This window comes from Puma concolor, chromosome E4, assembly GCF_028749965.1.
Source record: "Puma concolor isolate L17-30 chromosome E4, mPumCon1.1.hap2, whole genome shotgun sequence".
In the NCBI taxonomy this organism is placed as follows: Eukaryota; Metazoa; Chordata; class Mammalia; order Carnivora; family Felidae; genus Puma; species Puma concolor.
In genome coordinates this window covers 29,869,515-29,889,852 of record NC_141683.1, presented here as the reverse complement: position 1 = coordinate 29,889,852, position 20,338 = coordinate 29,869,515, and the positions used below count along the sequence as shown (strand labels likewise).

At 51.1% G+C, this 20,338-nt stretch overlaps 1 protein-coding gene across 2 annotated transcripts in view; it reads left to right on the top strand.

The window, feature by feature from the left end:
* IGFN1 (immunoglobulin like and fibronectin type III domain containing 1) overlaps positions 1-12,859 on the top strand; it is a 33,109-nt gene extending 20,250 nt beyond the window's left edge. For both annotated transcript variants that reach the window (XM_086694685.1, XM_086694684.1), the window contains 12 exons: positions 254-378; positions 511-652; positions 1,001-1,303; positions 1,822-2,121; positions 2,596-2,769; positions 3,799-3,927; positions 5,986-6,288; positions 7,271-7,359; positions 9,105-9,300; positions 10,025-10,324; positions 11,084-11,410; positions 12,307-12,859. In XM_086694685.1, coding sequence (XP_086550811.1) covers positions 254-378; positions 511-652; positions 1,001-1,303; positions 1,822-2,121; positions 2,596-2,769; positions 3,799-3,927; positions 5,986-6,288; positions 7,271-7,359; positions 9,105-9,300; positions 10,025-10,324; positions 11,084-11,410; positions 12,307-12,320 — 2,402 coding nt within the window. In that variant the 3' untranslated portion in view covers positions 12,321-12,859. The remainder of the gene's footprint in view (positions 1-253; positions 379-510; positions 653-1,000; positions 1,304-1,821; positions 2,122-2,595; positions 2,770-3,798; positions 3,928-5,985; positions 6,289-7,270; positions 7,360-9,104; positions 9,301-10,024; positions 10,325-11,083; positions 11,411-12,306) is intronic.
* The last annotated feature ends 7,479 nt before the right edge of the window (positions 12,860-20,338 follow it).

Here is a 20,338-nt window from a genome sequence, read left to right as displayed (position 1 = left end):
CTGTGTGAGCCACTCAGACCTCAGACTTCCCACCCATGTGACTCAAGGGGCCCCTCATCTACCTTGCATCCCAGGTCTCCCATACAAGCCTAGGTCCTGCTGAGAAGAAATGGAAGGTTTGGCTTTGCTGAGCCCAGCTGGCAGGATGTGGTGGCCTCCCAGGGCACAGTGTAGGCCATGGTCTGGGAGGCTGGGCCTTGGGGGGAATCCTTGGGTGGCTAGCCCCCCCCAAACTCCCTCTGTGTATCTCCAGGCCCCATGAGCTACTTCTCCAAGAGCCTGGCTGACCTGGAAGTACAGCAGGGAGAGGCCGCTGTCTTCTCCTGTACCCTCACCCGTGACCTGGGCCCCGGTGCCTGGTTTAAAGATGGAGTCAAGGTACGGCCTGTCCCCGTGCTTTTCCAGCCAGTTTGTGGGAGGAGCCTCTGCTTACCCCAGGGGGTGGGGGGGGGGCTGGAGGAGCTGGGCAGGGGTGGGGATGACAGGCTCTTCTGTGGCCCTTGTTTCCAGCTCAGCGCCCAAGATGGAGTCACTTTTGAGCAAGATGGTCTCGTGCACAGACTCCTCATTGCCCATGTGCAGGGGCCCCAGGCTGGGAGGTACACCTTTGTAGCCGGCAACCAGCGGAGCGAGGCCACCCTGAGTGTCCACGGTGAGGCTCCGCTCTGCCCTGCTCAGCAGCCCCTTTGCACCAGGTGGTATGCTCCCCCTTTAGACACCTGACTGTGTGCTAGTCTGCAGCCAGTGACGAATCTCATCCTCAGTCTGAGAAGGTGATTTTAAAAAGCCGACCCACACTCTCCCTACCCTCTGTCAGGAAGAGAGGTCTAATCCTAGTCCCTCCTGCAGCAGATGAAGCCCATTCATCCCCTTGTTAGTCCTCTTGGGGAGGGGTCTTTACTCTCGGCCACATTTCCTTCTCCGGGTCCTTGTGTCCCCACCCCCCAGGTGCGCGGTGCCCAGGCTGCCGTTTGACGCCCTTGCCCCGTTGTGTCTCTAGATCGCCCCGTCATCGCTCCAGATGTGACAGAGAAACTGAGAGAGCCCCTGGTGGTCAAGGCTGGGAAGCCGGTGACAGTGAAGATCCCCTTCCAGAGCCACCTCCCAGTTCAGGCTGCCTGGAAGAAGGACGGAGCTGAGCTGGTGGGCAGCGGCAGCAGCCGGGGGGTCCAGGTGGCCCTGGGGGACGGCTTCACTCGGCTGTGCCTCCCTAGCGCTGGCAGGAAGGACCGTGGCCAGTACAGCGTGACGCTGAGGAGCGAGGGAGGCTCCGTCCAGGCCAAGCTCACCCTGCAAGTTATAGGTGCCAGCCCCAGCCTTCTCCCCAGCCAAGGCCTGAGGGTCCTGGGCTTGTGGAACCTCCCTGCCAGGAGGAGCAGGCCCAGAGTGCGGTCCCCGGGCTCAGACCCTCATTTGCATGCTGTTTAAGATCCAGACCTTCTCCACCTTGTCCTTTCTCCCCCTCTCAGACTGGTCAGGAAGAAGCAGTTTAGATAAATACAGGGCTGGGCTCCCTCTGGTTGTGCTTCTCCGGGAGAATGCGCCCGGCCCCGGGAGCTAACGCACCCGGCCTTGAGTGGTGGCAGCAAGTTAGCGCCGAGCAGGGGCAGCCACGGTGGCACGTTCCACGTCACCCCTGTGGGTCTGTGTGTGTGTGTTGGGGGTGGAGACCGGGGACACCTCCAGGTAATGCCCAAGGCCCTCTGGACATTCTACCCCACTGCAGGCTTATCCGCTGATGAGGGGGGCAGTCTAGCGCCACTCCCCTCCAGCTCCTTTGACCCCCCCTTTCTCTTCCTGCTCCTCTCGGTGGGACCCCAGACAAGCCCCAGCCCCCACAAGGTCCCCTGGAGGCACAGGACTGCCAGGGGGCTGGTGTCTGCCTCCACTGGCGGCCCCCCCAGGACGACGGGGGCCGGGCCTTGGAGCACTACGTGGTGGAGAGGCGGCAGGCTGGCAGAAGCACTTGGCTGAAGGTGGGCGAGCCCCCCGCAGGCACCACCACCTTCACCGATACCCACGTGGAGCAGGGCAAGAAATACACCTTCCGAGTGCGGGCTGTGACCTCTGAGGGGCCCGGGGAGGCCCTGGAGTCCACAGAGGTGCTGGTGGCTCCCGAGGGTAAGAGGGCTCTAACACTCCCGGGCTCTCCGCTGTGCCCAGAGAGTAGGCGGGGCTGCCCCAGACACTGAGGGACACCAGGGGTCTTGGGGCCCTTCTAGAGCACTGTGGAGACTCCTTACATCAGCTTCCTTGGGGATCTGGCGGGCGATCAGGAAGCAAGATTTATGGGGTCTTCTCGTGGCCCTGGCTCTCTGGGAGTAGGGGTGGACAAGCAGAGCCCGCGTTCTCAGGAGCATGGGTGGGGCAAGCGCCATTCTCCAGCAGATGCCCTCCATCTGGAGGGAACTTGAAGCTGAGGGGCCTCAGGGCAGCCTCTAGGCTCCCAGGCCACAGCCAGAACAGTGTCCAGGGCAGGCTGGCTCAGCCCCCTGATGCTCCCTAGGAAAGAGCAGAGTGTGGCCCCCAGGACCTCACTGTGAGCTGGCACCTTTCCTCAGCCGCTGGGCTGATCTGCACCTTCTCTGCCCCCAGCTCTTCCCGGGCCCCCTTCCACCCCAGCCATCCAGTCGGCCTCCAGCCAGGGCATCACACTGACATGGACGGCACCTAGGGGCCCCGGCAGTGCCCACATCCTGGGCTACCTGATCGAGAAGCGCAAGAAGGGGAGTAACACCTGGACAGCAGTAAATGCACAGCCCGTGCCTGGTGAGTGGGCCAGAATGGGCGCTCTGAGTTATCCTGGCCCAAAGCTTCCCTACGTGACCTCCGGGCTCCAGGGTCCTGTGGCACCATCGTGCCCGATCCCGTTAGTACAGTGGGTCTCACTTGGGGTGGTCTCGCCCCCTGCGGGCATTTGGCAATTGTCTGGCAATTTGGGTTTGTCATAACTGAAGTGTGGGAAGGTGGGGGGTAGAGGCCAGAGACGCTGCTAAACATCCTACAATACACAGGGCCACGCCCCTCTCCCCATCCCCATGCCCCCAAAGAACTATTTGGCTACAAATGCCAATAGTGCCAAGGTTAGGAAACCCTGGAGAGGGTTCCAGAAGTCTCAGGATGGAAGCCAGAGATGGAGCTGCTAGCACTAACCCCTTTCCTTCGGTCCTGGACCTCGGGCAATGCACTCTTTTCTCTAGATCTTACCTTCCTCATCCATAAGATGGGAGGAAGTGTCCCCTATCCCATTAACTTCCCTGCGGTTTCCAAGAAACTGCTTTCTGAGATCGGAAAGAACTCAGAAAAGTCCAAGCCAAGTTTGCAGGAGAAAGACCAGGTTCGAGGCGGGTTGTCAGGAGACCAGGTTTCTAGCCAGGGCTGTGCCACTTAGGAGCAGAGGCCTCTCAGGGCCTCAGTTTCCTCATCTCTGGAAAAAGGGTTTGGAACTAAGGGCACTCTTCCAACTTCCCTATTTAGTCATTCTGTCTTATTTATAAATATATATATTTATAACAACTCTTATAACTCTGTAAAGCAGAGAGAACCAGAGAGATTAAGGCACTTGTCCGAGACCACCAGCAGGTTAGTGACAGAACCAGACAAGGATTAGGGCCTCTGACATCCTGAGCAGTGTTGTTTCACCTTGGAGAGAACCGAGTCACCGGTAGCTGGCTGCCTGGAGAGGAGGAAGGTGTTAGCACCCTAGGTTTGGTCTTTTCCAGAGCTTGGTGGCGCCATCTGTGTCCCCATCACCTGGTCCTGTCACGGTGGGACTAATGTGGGGTTGGCTTCTCACAGGCAGGAAGTGGACCGTGGTGGACATGCGGCAGGGCTGTCAATATCAGTTCCGGGTCACGGCTGTGGCTCCCTCTGGCCCCGGAGAGCCTGGACCCCCATCAGATGCTGTCTTTGCTCGGGACCCCATGAGTAAGTAGAGCACCAACCCAGGTTGGGGGTGGTGGTGGTGAGGCGCAGGGGACAGCTCTGAAGCCCGCGGGACAGGACTGGGGACGTAGGTCAGGGCCAGTCCTGAAGGAAATGGTCAGGAAGGCTGGAAGACAAAGGTCGGAAGGCCTCTGGGGTGAGGCATATTTTAGGGGCCTGGGGGAGACATAAGCCCCCAAGTTGAGATCAGACAGGCCCAGGGGCCAGGCAGTGGGGATTAGAAGAAGCCCTTCCTAAGATCACTTTGCTCACTCTTCAGGTTCTGAGCAGGTCAGCTCTCAAGGACTCATTCCAGTCCTATAACTGTCCGCCCACCCCAGTGAAGGGTCGTCATCTCTGTGGGGCAGGTGGGAGGTCACAGTGGAACCTCACCATTGACTCTCCATACAGCAGATATTTGCCCTTCAAGGTGGCTAACATTGTGCCCGCAACTAGGTAAATAAATCCTGGTCTCTGCCCTTGAGAAACATTCAGCCTCGAACAGCATTTCCCTGTCTGTGATTTCAGACCTCCATGCACAGAGAGATGTCAGAGCATCATGATGTTGAGAACAACACAGACAACCAAAAAGTTCTGTGATCAAAGATGTTCATAACAACCACCACCACCACCACCACCACCACCACAACAGATATTTATAACATCTAGCCTCTGATATTTCCAAGTCCTACAGGAAAGAGTCCTGTTCTAGTTTGAGCCAGATTTCCCAAATTTGAGGAGAGAATACCTTTTCCACAAAACACCTATCCAAAACCTCACCCCAAGACATACAACTTGGAAGACGCTCCTCTGTATACCTCTTATGAGCCTCTTATCCCCTTATGAGTCTGCTAATGGCAAGCCATGGAGGGAGCGGCACATTTCTGGCACCTCCTGGGTTGGCCAGGTGGTCCACACCTTGAGAGTCCTTTTGTATCCCCACAGGGCACACACGGTAGGTGTCAGGTCTGTTGAAACGAACCCAGCAGGAACAGAACGTTGTACAAGTTGAATGGACCCAGTGGCATCTAAGTTTTAGTCCTAGAAAGGGCAGAGTGTGGAGTGGAGGAGATGAGAGGGGGAAGATTTTATCCCTTGCAAGTGGACCAACCCCGTCCTAGTTTATCAATCTCTCTCCCTCTCTCATTGCTAATAGGGAATGGAGACAGCAAGCAGCGTAAGCAGCGCCCCACATTAGCCACCCCAGTCCCTACCTGTCCTAGACCCTTGCTACTAAGCATGGTCCATGGACCAGCAGCATTACCTGGGGACTGGCTAGGAATGCAGAATCTCAGCCCTCACCCAGGCTGCCGAATTAGGATCTGTAGTCTTAACCAAATCCCCAGGCAGTTTGTAAACAAATTCAAGTTTGACAAGCACTGCCCTAGCCCAGATTTAGAAACACGTGGACAGCTCTTAAAAATCCTGCTGCCTGGGCTGCACCCCAGACTAATGAAATGCACGTTTCTGGTGGTGGGATCTAGGCATCAGTGTTTGTAAGGCTCCCCCTACATGATTCCAGTGGGCAACCAGGCCTGAGAGACTGCTGTGCAATTCACAGAGCCCTTTCTTTACACACATCACAACCCCTGTGGGTGCGTAGGGCCTGTTATTATCCTTTCCATTTAACAGGTGAAGAGTAAGTATGGACTGAGTGCCCAAAAGGCGGTCTTGACTAACTTAGAGCTCAAAACCAAAAGACAGAATTCTAGCCTTCGGGGATCTTGGAGCCCAAGAGGTCATCAACGAGAATACCCCATTCCAGGAAATACAGAAGGGCAATTAGGGGAAGTGGGTTGGCAGGTGGCTGAATGAGTGGACTGAGGTGGGGAAAGCTTTCTGGAGCAGGTGACCTGGGATCTGTGGTGCGTAGCTGAGGCAGAGTATAGGATAGAGTAAGGGTGTGGTTCCAGGTACCTGCTCTAGGGAAGTCTAGGGGCAGAATCCTTAAGTGAAAGAGATACCCAGCCTCCCCCATGAAAACTAATGAATATCCACACTGAGTGGCCTCCCTCAAGAGAGGGTGATGCCGTTCCTGACATTCCCGTGGTACCTGGCCAGGACCCCCAGGGCCCGTGAGGGACCTCCAAGTCACAGATACGTCGAACACCAGCATCACCTTGAGCTGGGCCCAGCCGGATGCTCAGGATGGGGACAAAGCCCAGGGATATGTGGTGGAGCTGCGTGGCTCAGACAGTCTGCAATGGAGCCCATGCCATACGGGCACCGTGCCGGTCACCACCTTCACAGTCAAAGGGCTTCGGCCCCAAGAGGGCTACTTCATGAGGGTGACAGCAGTTAACGACGGGGGCCACGGCCAGCCCACTGCCCTGGATGCATTAGTGCAAGCCATGCCTGTTACCGGTGAGTGCCACCTCCTTGCTCTTCCTGTGCCCCCTTCCTGAGAGGGCCTCTGAGCAGCGTCCGTGCACTTGCCGAGCCAGGATCCCCTTCCCCAGTTTCATGAAGGGCCATTTATCAAGCACCTATTATGAGCCCGGCACTGGACCAGACAGGCCCGTCCAGAAATGTTTTCTCATTAACTCATAAAAATCCTACAGGGTTCATATTTTTGCCCCCAATTTACAGATAGGGAACCTGAGGTCAGAGGCCCTTGGCCCTGGGTCATACCACTGGTATGTGGCATGGCCAGGATTTAAACCAGGTGACTCTGACTCCAGAGTCCAGGCTCTCTCCAGGATTCTTTGCTGCTTCCCAAGCATGACCTAAGAAGGCATAAGTGCTACTCAAGTGCTACTAAGCACCCACAGTTCGTGCTCAGAGTAGAAGACACACAGCTCCCTGTTACCCAAATGTGGATCTTTTCCTTTGGATTTAACCCCTGGAAACAGCTGACTCGTCTTTGACCCAAGCTGACCTGGGCCATCCCAGCAGGCCCTACTTGTCATAGTAACCATAAGGAAGACAAGTACAATGAATAGCACATGTACCCAGAATCCAGAATCCTGGAACCTTGTCCTGGTTCCGCCTCTGGCTTGGTGTGGTCCCAAGCCTGTCACTTCCTAGCTCAGTCAGTGTTCATCTATCTCCTCTGCAAAATAAGAGTTGTATTACCTTTTCACTGTCGCCCTCTGTTCCGGCCTAACCCTCACCCTCTCCCCGATGGCTTCCCTTTCTCAGCTCCCCACCACCTCCTGCGGCTCCCCCTGCCCCCGGGATCCTCCTCCCAGCTCCCTATCCATTTCCTCCAGAGCCTCCCCTGCCACCATGGATCTCTGCACCAATTAGTCGGGCCCAGACTTCCCCCTCCAGCTCCGCCTTGTTGGAGACCTGGAGCTGGGGCCCAAGTGTGGAGGGAGGTGACGAGCCATATTGTGTGTTCCAGTCTGTCCCAAGTTCCTCATGGATTCCAGCACAGAGGACCTGCTGATGGTCAGAGCTGGGGACACCATCCGTGTGCCTGTTTCCTTTGAAGTGAGTATATCTAATGGGGAGTGGGGAAGAAGGGAGCCCAGAGCAGCCAAAAGAGCCGGATTCAGCCCTGTGGTTCTTCCCCACCGCCCTCCTTTTTGGTCCCCAGCCAGTGGTCAGGGCTTGTGCTGGAAATCAGGCCAGAAGTGAGGAAGGAAGAGGGTCCTCCCTGAAGGCACAGCCCCTCACCTGGCCACTGGGTGGCCACTCTGCTCTTGTCTACAAGTCCCTCTAGTGGTAGCTTCTGTCACTGCACCTCTAAGCTATGGTGCCCACTTTCCTCCACCTCTCCTTACTTAGCCTGGGAATTCAGGGGCCTGCAGGGTGGATAATCCCTTTTGACCTTAGAATGAGTATTGTACAAGCACATGACCTGCATTTGACTCGGGATGATCCCCAACCAACACCACCTGTCTCTGTATGTGTAATGTAGCAGTAATGTGTGGTGGCTGGAAGCTCAGATTGCCTGGGGTCAGGTTCTAGCATCATTACTCACTAGCCGTTTGACTTTGGACAAATATCTTAACCTCTCTGTGTTCCAAATTCCTCATCTGTCAAATGGGGATAATAGTAACTTATCTCAAAGGATTTTTCTGAGGATTCAAGGAATTAATACATGGAAAGCATGTGCGGTACCTGGCATATAGCAAGTGCCCAGTGTGTGTTATCCATCAGTAATTACGATGATGATGATGATTACTATTAAGATCATCATTGTCGGGGCGCCTGGCTGGCTCAGTCGGTTAAGCATCCAATATCGACTCAGGTCATGATCTTTTGGTTCGTGCGTTCTAGCCCCGCGTTGGGCTCCACACTGTTAGTGTGGAGCCTACTTGGGATTCTCTCTCTCTCTCTCTCTCTCTCTCTCTCTCTCTCTCTCTCTCTGTGTCTCCCCTGGCCCCTCCCCCCTTCTCTCTCCCTCTCCCACTTGCACTCTCTCTCTCTAATTAAATTTTAAAAGCCTTTAGAAAGAATCATCATTGTCACCAACATCATCTGTGTGGGAACTCATAGGCGGCAGAGGCAGACTCAAACCCAGACATAACTCTAAATTACATGTCCTTGGGGCACCTGGGTGGCTCAGTCGGTTAAGCGTCCGACTTCGGCTCAGGTCATGATCTCACGGTTCGTGAGTTCGAGCCCCGCGTCAGGCTCTGTGCTGACCGCTCGGAGCCTGGAGCCTGCTTCAGATTCTGTGTCTCCCTCTCTCTCTCTGCCCCTCCCCTGCTCATGCTCTGTCTCTCTCTGTCTCAAAAATAAATAAAACATTAAAAAAAATGTAAATTACATGTCCTTAACAATTAGACCATAATAAGGACAACAGTGGTGACAAAAATACCTAACACACACTGAGTGTTTAACACTGAGTGTTCCTTGGCCCTCTTCTCTATGCTTTCCACGTGTTACTAACTTCTCCAATCCTCAGAACAATCCCGTGAGGTTCATTACTGTTGGAATGCCCATTTGACTCTGATGCCCAGTGAGTACAATACCAGAGGATCTCGCGAGGAGCTGGGGGTTTGCCTTACTCTCCCTGTCCTGCTTCCTCACTATCCCACCGCCCCCTACCATACCATCCTGTATCATTCCCTCTCGACCAACCCCTCCCTAAAGAGGCATTTCCCACCTCTGTGATTCTGCCCAGACATTTCCCCTCCGAGAATGCTCTTCTCCCCTTAGGCCCAGCTTAAATATCATCACCCCCACAAAACCTCCCCTGCTTACTTTTCTTTCCTCTCATTTCCCAGGCTGCCCCCATGCCTGAGGTGACCTGGCTGAAGGATGGCTTGCCCTTGCCTAAAAGAAATGTGACCTTCACCAAGGATGGCCTCACCCAGCTCCTGATTCCTGTGGCCAGCCTCTCAGACAGTGGCCTCTACGCTGTGGTCCTGAGGAGCTTGGAGGGCAAGGAGGCTACCTACAGCTTCCCCCTCAGGGTGGCAGGTGAGGCAGGCCTAGGCAGGGTCTGCCGACACTGGCTTGCCACTCCCCAAGGCATGGAGCTCTCCATCTAGCCTAGTCTCAGCTCGTCTACCATGCCAGGGAATCCAAGGTGACCACACCACCAGCCATTCCTAAGAGCTTGAAGAAAGGAGAAAAGGCAGAAGGAGAGTCTGGAGTGGGGTGCGGGGTGCGGGTCCGTTGTCCTGCCCCAGGAACTTAGGGACAGTCAAGCCACAGCCCTTCACTGGACTTGTTATTCTTCATTTGGGGTCAGTGAGCAAAGATAGTCATTATCATTACCTCAACTGAATGAGCCTTGGAAGGATTGTCTGTGGTCCTTGTACACGATAAATGTTGCCTTCCCCTCTGGGACTCCCACATAGCCCCCACCCACCCTGGAGAAGCTTCTAGAACACAGAAGTGACCTACAGCTAATGATGGGGGCTCTGCAACTTGGTCTTGTGGAAGCCCCTCCACTGTCCTGTGTCATTTGACTTATAAACCAGAGTGAATTCAAGTAATTCTTGTTGGAAAGGTTTTCTACTCTCTAGGGATAGCTGCAGACCCCTAGCTGAGCTCTCTCTCTGGCTCTAGCTGCCTGCATGGCAAGACTGCACTCCCAGGACCTCGGAAGACTTGGGGACCTCCGGGAGGGCCGTGCAGAAGCCCTGGGGACCCCTGCTCAGTACCCCCGGAACTCAGCTCCCTTTGCTTTCTTGAGCAGCATGCCCGAAGGCTCCCGGGCCCATCCGCCTGCAGGAGAATGTGCCTGGGACAGTGACGGCTGAGTGGGAACCTTCTCCAGATGAGGCCGGGGATGTCCCCCTGCACTACGAGGTGCTGACACGCTCCTCGGCGCACGGGCCCTGGCGCCAGGTGGCCGACCACGTGCACACCAACCACTTCACCCTCCTGGGTGTGCTCCCCGGCCACGAGTACCACTTCCGGGTGGTGGCCAAGAACGAGCTGGGGGCCAGCCAGCCCTCAGACACCAGTCAGCCCTGGTGCATCCAGCGGCAGCGAGGTGAGCTCTCGGGGATGCGGGCTGCCACTGGGGGGCAACCTGGGCAGTGGTGGCCGAGCTCCGCTCAGTGTATCTCTGGCCGCCCCGCCCTCATCCCCGCCTCCCTGCCTCCTCCACTCCCTGCCTCACCACCTCCGAACCTCGCTCAGCCTACGGGCCTCTGTGTCCTTGACTCAGGGTGGGTCCAGAGAGAACAGAGTGCCGTGGGTGTCCACGTGTCCAGGAAGCCTTTGGGCGGGATCACAAATCAGCTGCAGGCAATACAGCAAAGAGAGGTTAATGTTTCTCTGAAAACCAAGTATGTTTTAGAGTTAACGAAATGTGGGCCTTCAAAGTAGTAACTAGAAAAAGCAGATTATGAAATCGAATGCATGATTCCATATTTCTAAAACACACACACACAAAAATGTCTGGAAGATTCCACACCAAAATGTTAGCCCTGGTCGTTGATAGGCAGTGAAATTATGCATGGTTTTTATTCTTTCCCTTTTTGACTTTCTATACATTCTAGTCTGTCCACAGTGAATGTGTATTAGCTTATAGTTGAAAAAAAAAAATCCAAAAGGTATTGTAAGAAAAAGATAAAAAAGTGAATCAAGCCGTGGGGGCCAAATTTGCAGGTAAGATGTGGCAGAAGGACCGAGGAAATGCCTGCATTCCATGTGACTCATGCCTCAGCCAGCCCTTCCTTGCTTGCTGACCTTTCTCTCTCTCTCTCTCTCTCTCTCTCTCTCTCTCTTGCCCTGGTTTCTGCCACAGACAGGTTCACGGTGAAGGCTCCCAGCTACCGGGAGCCTGACCTGAGCCAGAAGCCCCGGTTCCTGGTGGGCCTGCGGACCCACCTGCTGCCTGAGGGCTGTGAGTGCTGCATGAGCTGTGCCGTGCAGGGCTGGCCCCGGCCCAGCGTCACCTGGTTCAAGGACAACCAAAGCCTGGCAGGAAACCCGGAAGTATATAGCACTGATGTGCTGGGCGTGTGCTCCCTCATCATCCCCAGTGTCTCCCCCAAGGACAGCGGCCAGTACAAGGCAGTGGCTGAGAACACGCTGGGCCAGGCTGTCAGCACCGCCACCCTCATTGTCATAGGTAAACGTCCCGCCCCGGCAGAAGGCCAAGCTGGCAAGGGGGAAGGGAAGGAGAGTCAGAGCAGGGAGCCCACCCTGTCGCCTCAAGAGTGATTGGGCTGCAGGTCAGGATACCAGGTTCTTCCAACCGCCTTGGCTCTCCAGGATCTCTGTTACCTAAGCTGGCCATCTCTTGCCATCCAGGGCCTTGATTTGCCCATCTGCAAAATGAGGTATTGTCTTAGATCCTTGACAACCAACTCTTGGCTTAGGGGACTATGTGCCACCCACCCAAGCTTCCCAGTATGGCCTTGCAACACATCTCAAGCTGAGAGCTAAAGAGGCTTCTTCTGCCTTCTGTGTTGCACCTTCATAAATTTGCCCAGATACAGACGTTAAGTCCAAAAAGCCCCACTGATTTCCTTATCAGTAGTCTCCTTTTCAGTAAAGCAAATAATATATGTTAATAAGAAACCATTTTTCCTTAATAGTACTTAAACATCTTCTATTTTGAAGAAGGGGGGGTGGGAAGTAACTCCTACACATTTTTCACTCTTCAGAATCAACCTTTGGGCAAAAATGCCCCCTTTAAGCCCCGAACCAGCGTGTCTTTTGTCTCTGTGGCATTTATGCCAAGGCCCTCGGGAAGCCACTCTCAAAGCGCCCCAGCGTGTGCACACACCTAGTCCTGAAAAGACTGTTTTCAAAAAGGTGTTTGGAGATGGTTGCCAGGGAGGGAGTTTGCCCAAGCTCGGAGAGCACGCGGTGTCTCTGCATTTGAACCCATGGCCCCTGACAGCAGAACCCCTGGGCCTGACCCTGTTCTGTGTGACCTTCACCATATAAGAGGGGTGGGAGGGAAGTGGCAGCTGCTCCTTCGGGACCAGCCAGAATATTCTGGTGTGCTTTGTCTTGCAGAATCTAGCTCCTAGCCCCACCTCGCCCTGGGATGGCCCTGTCTGGCCCCACAGCCATCGGATGGTGACAGATTCCTGAAACTTCCCTCTTGATGCCCACACTGGCCCAGAGAGCCAGTCCTAAAAGATGGAGCACACTGGTAGTGCCCAGAGCCCCAGGGAGACAGAGTGAGGGCCTTCCTGGGGATGTTCCACCAGAAGGGCATGGAGTCCTTGGGGAAGAAAGAGAAGAAGCGGGGGCATCCAGCCTCTCAACCCCAAGCCAAGTGCCTGAACAGATGACAGGGAACCTCCTCCGCCCTCATTATGTGGGCTTCTTTCTTTTCTACTTTGGGGGAATCCAGAGAGAACCTGTCTGCAACATGGAGGCCAAGTCCTTGTTTTCCCGAGCTGGGTTCCTAGAGGGAGAGCAGGAAGAGCTGGGCCTGCTGTGGACACCAGAGGGAAGAATGAGGAGGTCAGAGGACCTGGGTGAGGGCCAGGGCGTCCAGGGTATGTGTGGAGGGAGTGCCTTCTGTGCCTTTCATCATTAAAACATTAAGCTAATACAAGCCTATCATTTGCAAGTTAACTTGGGGGTGGTGTGGTGGAGGAAAGGTTCCCAATGCAGAGCCTTCATTCCAGGCTCCAGCTGGGAGGACGGGTGGGTTCTGGCTCAAGGGAAAAATTGGGTGAGGACTGGCCTCCTTCTGCAGCCCAGGCCTGTGAGCAGTGGCTTCCCGGGGCAGGAAAGCGGAGAAGACTTGTTGGGTCTGCACAGTAGAGAGACCTCCCACGCTCCTCTGTTTGGCAAAACTCCTGTGAGCGGCAGAGCAAGGGCTTTCCTGGGTGTTATAGTGTAGGGGTCACGGAGCCAGTGTTACCCAGGACTGCCCTTTGCCTGTCCCTCCCCGGCACCAGAAAGAGTCTGGGTTGGGGAAAATCCTACTCCAGGTTGTGACCTGTGGGCCCCGTGAGAAGGTGCTGAGAGAGACCGTCAAGTGCATGGGGATTTGGCTCTCATCCAGGGCTGTGTGGGCCCCTCCTCACCTTCTCCACAGTCCCTGTGTCACAGACAGGCTGGGACGCCTCCCTTTCCAGGGAAGGACCTCTATGTGACCTCCCACCAGAAGGTGCCCCTCCGTCCCCAAGGCGTGGCCTCTGCGCCTCCTGGGCTTCCCTGAAATACTCCAGGGTTCCCAGGGACGAGAAGGAAGGAGGGGGCCCCGGGAAGCCTGAGCCCCACTCTGTCCCAGGGTGCCAGCTCCGAGGCCTGGCCAGTGGCCTGACATAGTCTGCTCTTCACTCCCTCTGCCCGGATCCAGGCTTCCATCTTCCTGGCCTCCCCTCACACCCAACTGCAATCAGATGCAGGAAGGAAGGCGCACAAGCCCCACGGAGGGATGAAGGAGGGTGGATGTCAAAAACTCCTTTCCGAGATGTGGGAATATGTGACCCGGGGAAAGCTTTCTGGATTCGAGAAATAATTGTCCACTCCAAATAGCCCAATAGAGGCCCCCAGAGGCAGGGGGACGGACTAGATGACTTTGTATAAGCCGTGGTTCACTCCTGCCCCCACCAGGGAAACCCACAAGAGCCGTTTTCCTTGGGTTTTCTCTTGCCGTCTTTGCCTTGCTACCACGGCAGGCCAACCTGGGGCCACGGGCAAAGAAAGAAGTTCTTGGAAACTACGAGGCAGTGGCTGAACACTTCAGCCTGTATGAACTGTTCGCCTGAGTGCTTTTTAGGCTGCAGTGTGGGGAGGGCAGGGCTTCAGCTCAGACCGCAGTGTCAGCAATAGGGAGAAGAGGGGGGTTCCCACAGAAGGGATGACCCAGTGCCCGCGGCCTGCCTGGCTCTGAACAAAGGCTCACATAGCAAGGATGGAAGAAGAGCCCTTTCCGCATTCCTAAGGGTGGAGCTGGGGCCTGACCTTCCAAGGAGATACAAAAACAAAAGACCCCAACTTGTGATAGCTTCTCAAGATACATTCATCCATTTGACGGCCCAGAGCAGGTGCTGTGCAGGGAGGTACAAAGGTGACTCAGACATGGGACCCGCCCTCAAGACACCTACCTTCTGGAAGGGAGAGAAGACTAACAAAGGCACCAAGAAAGTCCTGAGGAGCTCAGAGAAGGGGAGAGCTGCAGGCTGAGAGCATCAAGGAGGGCTTCCTAAAGGAGGTGGAAACCTTCTCGGCAGATAAGCAGGAAGTGGGCTTGCAGAGATGAGAACGTGATTAGCGCAGGCTTGGAGGTGGGAAAGCACAGGCTGGGTTCAAGGACTGCAGGCGGTTCAGTGTGAACAACTCAGCCCAGGACCATGGAAAGCAGGGGTCTGTTTTGACGGTGGGGACACCAGTGCTCACGTCCAGGGCAAGTGACGTCACGTGTGCCTGGGAGGGAGTTGCACACTTCTATGACCAGGACAGAACGTGAAGGAGAGGGGAAATATCATGGACATTTTCATTCATTTCCACACAAAGCCCCCAAGCCCTTGCCAGTCAAGTACATTCCATGTGAGCATGAATGTTAGGGTTTGAAGACTAGTTCTGCCACCTAACTAGTTATGTGGCCTCAGCAGTTCCTTATCCTGTCTTTGCCCGCTTCCTCACTTGTAAATGAAGAACAATAATTCCTAACCCAAGGCCCCAAGGATTTTCTCCTGTTTTCTTCTCGAAGTTTTAGGGTTTTAATTCTCACTTTTAGATCTATCCCTTTTGAGTTAAGTTTTCTATGTGGTGTGAGGTAATAGCCAAAACTTGCTTTCTTTCTTTTTTCATTATCCAGTTGGCCTAGCACCATTTTTAAAAAGAGATTATCCTTTCCCCCCATTGAATTAGCCGGAACCTTCACTGAAAATCAATTGACCGTATATGTGTAGGTCTGTTTTTGGAATCTGTCTTACTTACTTCTTTTCTGTTTTCTGGGAAAGTTTGTATAGAATTGATACAGTATCTTCTTTAAGTTTTTGGCAGAACTTACCAATAAAGCCACCGGACCTAGAGTTTTCTCTATGGGAAGGATTTAACCACAAATTTAATTTCTTTAATAGGCGTATAGGGCTATCCAGGCTATCAGTGTCATCTTGAATGTTTGGTTATTTATGACTTTCAAAGAACTTATCCGTTTCATCCAGATTATTGAATTTATCAGCATAAAGTTGTTTGTAATATTCACTTATTGTCCTTTCTACTGGCTGTAAGATCTCTAGTGATATCTTCTCTTTCATTCTTCTTTTTTTAATTTTTTAATGTTTTATTTATTTTTGAGAGACAGAGCATGAGTGGGGGAGGGGCAGAGAGAGACAGAGACACAGAATCCGAAGCAGGCTCCAGGCTCTGAGCTGTCAGCACAGAGCCTAATGTGGGGCTCGAACCCACGAACTGTGAGATCATGACCTGAGCTGAAGTCAGACTCTCAACTGACTGAGCCACAGAGGCGCCCCCTCTTTCATTCTTAATATTGATAATTTGTGTCTTCTCCTTTTTGTTCTTAATCAGTTTGGCTGTAGCTTTATTCATTTTATTGATCCTTACAAAGAGCCAGTTTTTGGTTTCATTGATTTTCTGTTATTTTTCTGTTTTCAATTTCATTGATTTCTGCTCTTATCTTTGTTATTTCCTTTCTTTGGCTCACTTTGGATTTAACGTGCTCTTTTCTTTGAAATGCTGTTTGAGCTATGTGGTTTATAAAACCACAAGTTTTGATATGCATATTCATTTTCTTTCAGTTCAAGATATTTTCTAATTTACCTTATGACTTTTTTATTTACCCGTGGATTATTTACAAGTGTGTTGTTTGATTTTGAAATAGGTGAGATTTTCGACCTATCCCTTCTTGATTTCTATCTTAATTCCATTGCAATTAGATCGTACACTTTTATGATTCTACCTATTTATTTATTTATTTATTGTTTACTTCATTCTTTTTTTGAGAGAGAGAGAGAGAGTGTGTGTGCTAAGGGAAGGGCCAGAGGGAGAGGGAGAGAGAGACACTCCTGAGCAGCCTCCATGCCCAGGGCAGAGACTGCCATGGGGCTCGATCCCATGACAGTGAGATTATGACCTGAGAAGAAATCAAGAAGTCGGATACTTAACCAACTGAGCCACCAGGTACCCTGTCATTCAACCTTTTCAAAACCTAATGGGGGACACCTGAGTGGCTCAGTTGGTTAACTATCCAACTTCGGCTCAGGTCATGGTCTCACAGTTCATGAACTTGAGCCCCACATCAGGCTCTGTGCTGTCAGCACAGAGTCTGTTTCAGATCCTCTGTACCCTTTTCTCTCTGCCCCTCCCCTGCTCATGCTCTCTCTCTCAAAAATAAATAAACATTTTTAAAAAACCTAATGAAACTTGTTTCATGGCCCAAAGTATGGCCCATCTTGTTAAATATTCTCTGTGCACTTGAAAGGAGATGCATTCTGCCTTTGTTTCAGGGAGTGTTATGCAAATATCGATTAGGTGAAGTTGGTTGATGGTGTTATAAATCTGCCATATTCTTATTGATTTTCTTGCCATTTTCTCTCTCAGTTCCTGAGAAAGGAGTGTTGACATAGCCAACAAAATTCTGGGCTTGTCTAGGGTATAATACGTATCTTTAATTTATCACAGTTTACATTCAAAGAATATGCCTCTTCAAATACAGAGTAAGAACCTCACCATAGCGTGCTTACTCTCTTCTCCTGTTTCCATCTTCTGGGCTGTTTTGTCATGGCTTTTTACTTCTACATAAGTTACAAACCCCAAATACGTTATTTTTTTTCAGTGAATTTTTATTTTTAAATTATTTTTTATATAACTTATTGTCAAATTGGCTTCCGTGCAACACCCAGTGCTCATCCCAACAAGTGCCCTCCTCCATGCCCATCACCCACTTTCCCTTCCCCCCCCACCCCCCAATCAACCCTCGGTTTTTTCTCTGTATTTAAGAGTCTCTTATGGTTTGCCTCTCTCCCTCTCTGTCTGTAACTATTTTTTCCCCCTTCCCTTCCCCATGGTCTTCTGTTAAGTTTCTCAGGATCCACATATGAGTGAAAACATATGATATCTGCCTTTCTCTGACTGACTTATTTCACTTAGCATAATACCCTCCAGTTCCATCCATGTTGCTGCAAATGGCAGGATTTCATTCTTTCTCATTGCCAAGTAGTGTCTCATTTAATATATAAACCACATCTTCTTTGTCCATTCGTCAGTTGATGGACAGTTAGGCTCTTTCCATAATTTGGTTATTGTTGAAAGTGCTGCTATAAACATTGGGGTGCACGTGCCCCTATGCATCAGCACTCCTGTATCCCTTGGGTCAATTCCTAGCAGTGCCATTGCTGGGTCATAGGGTAGTTCTACTTTTAATTTTTTGAGGAACCTCCACACTGCTTTCCAGAGCAGCTGCACCAGTTTGCATTCCCACCAAATACATTATTATTTCTGCTTTAAAAACTCAATTGTCAGGGCACCTGGGTGGCTCAGTCAGTTAAGCACCCAACTCGTGATTTTGGCTCAGGTCATCATCTCACAGTTCATGAGATCGAGACCCCCATTGGGCTCTGTGCTGACAGTGCGGAACCTAGTTGGGATTCCCTCTTCCTCTCTCTACCTCTTCCCCCTCACAATAAATAAATAAACTTTTTTTAAAAAAAACCTTAATTGTCTTTTAAAGATATTTTTAATGAGGAAAAACCATTTATATTTACTATTTTCAGTGTTCTTCACTCCTTTGTGTAGTTCAGGTTTCCATGTGGTATCATTTTGCTTCTGCCGAAAGAACTTGTTTGAACGTGTCTCGTATTGCAGGTCTCTTGACAATGTATTTTTTCAGCTACTAGTCATCCAAAAAAGTCTTTATTTATCCTTTATTTTTTCCAGAGCCTACCAAAGAGGCTTTTATTCAATATATTAGCATATAAACGTTCACAGAAAAGCTGAATTATACTGTGATCCATATGCCCATCGCCTGGATTCTACAATTAGCGTTGCTGTATCTGCTGCATCACGTACCTAACCATCTGTGCGTTTCTCTATTCATCCATTAATCCATCCTATTATTTTTTTACACATCTCAAAGCGAGTTTCAAACATGAGTACACTTCACATCTGAGCATCTCAGCATAGCAAAAGATTTTTTTAGTTACAGTATTTGGCCACGAGGGGGCTGCCAAGTGCCATCAAAAGCATGAGAAGGTAACTAAATCTACAGTCCCAAAGGGTCCTGTTCTGGGGAATGTCTAGAGAAGTTTCACAAGGTGTAAATGGCATCATTTAGAAGGAGACTCCAGGGACGCCTGGGTGGCTCAGTTGGTTAAGCGTCTGACTCTTGATTTCCGCTCAGGCCATGATTTCACAGTTGATGGCATCGAGCCCTGCACCGAGCCCTTGCATCAAGCCCCGCATTGAACCACACATCGGGCTATGGGCCGACAGTATGGACCTTGCTTGGGATTCTTTTTCTCCCTCTCTCTCTTCCTCTCTCTCTGCCCCTTCCCTGCTCATGCTCTCTCTGTCTTTCTCAAAACAAAGTTTAAAAAAAGAAAAGGAGAGACTCCATCTGCAATCTAGCAAGAAGGTTGGAACACCTGTTATCTTTACCCTCAGAACTGCCCTCCTCTTTTTTTACAGTTATTTTAGCTATAAAAGAGAAAATACAGGGACACCTGGGTGGCTCAGTTGATTAAGCTTCCAACTCATAGTCTCAGCTCAGGTCATGATCTCATAGTCTGTGAGTTCAAGCCCCACCCTGGTTATCCACACTGACAGTAAGGGGGCTACTTGGGATCGTCTCTCTCTACTCTCTCTGCCCCTGCCCTGCGCACACTCTCTCTCTCTCACACACACACATACACACTCTCTCTGTCTCTCAAAATAAATAAAGTTAAAAAAATTTTGTAAAAAGACAAAATACGTCACTGACCACTCTTTCTTTCAAATGATTTGTGCTATTTAGGATAGCAATTCTTTAGATAAGAATCTCAGAAAACTTGATGAAGTCAGGGTGTTATATTCAGGGAAATGAGCCGATAAAATGAATTAAATGTTAATTTGTTGATTATAACTCTCCATGAGAGCAGGAACTTAGTTTATTACTTATCCCCAGGATGTAGATAGAATCCAGGCACGTACTAAGGCTCAATAAATAGTTACTGAAGTAATGAGTAAATTCAAGTGCTTAATTCCAAATACAATATTCATACATTTAATGTTATTACTTATCAAAATTAAAACAATAATTCTAGTTTTGAATGTAATAAGACTCAAAATGACTATGTAATATAACAGCTCCCATTACATTTCAAAAAGGAAAAAATCTAAAATGTAACTATTTTACTTCAGAAATCTTGAAGATTCCACTGACTTTTTTTGTTGTTTCTTGTGTGTGTGTGTGTGTGTGTGTGTGTGTGTGTGTGTGTGTCAAAAATAAACCTTAATAAAAAATAAGAGTATAGGGGCGCCTGGGTGGCACAGTCGGTTAAGCGTCCGACTTCAGCCAGGTCACCATCTTGCGGTCCGGGAGTTCGAGCCCCGCATCAGGCTCTGGGCTGATGGCTCAGAGCCTGGAGCCTGTTTCCGATTCTGTGTCTCTCTCTCTCTCTGCCCCTCCCCTGTTCATGCTCTGTCTCTCTCTGTCCCAAAAATAAATAAAAAAACGTTGAAAAAAAAAATAAGAGTATAGATTTCACCATGGAGCCGGGGTGTGTCTAGAAATGACCCTGTTTTCCATACGTGCCATAGGAGATTCAGCTTAAGCCAACATTGCATTATCCCAGTCCTTGGTTTTTGGGAAAAAAAATTGGGGGAGGTATAGAATCCTAAGTCATTCTTTGTTTTCATTTCCATTCTCCAAAGATGTCACTCCATTATCTTTTGACTTTCAGCTGTGTTGAGAAGTCTGCCATCATTCTTATCTTTGTTCCTGCGCAGGTATGTGTCTGTTTCTTCTCCAACTAGGATATTGACTCCGTGCAAGTGGGGACTGGCCCTTATTCATTCTTGGACCCTCCTCTTCTTGCTTAGTTCCTGGTATATAGTGAGCTCAAATATCTATTGATTATTCCTA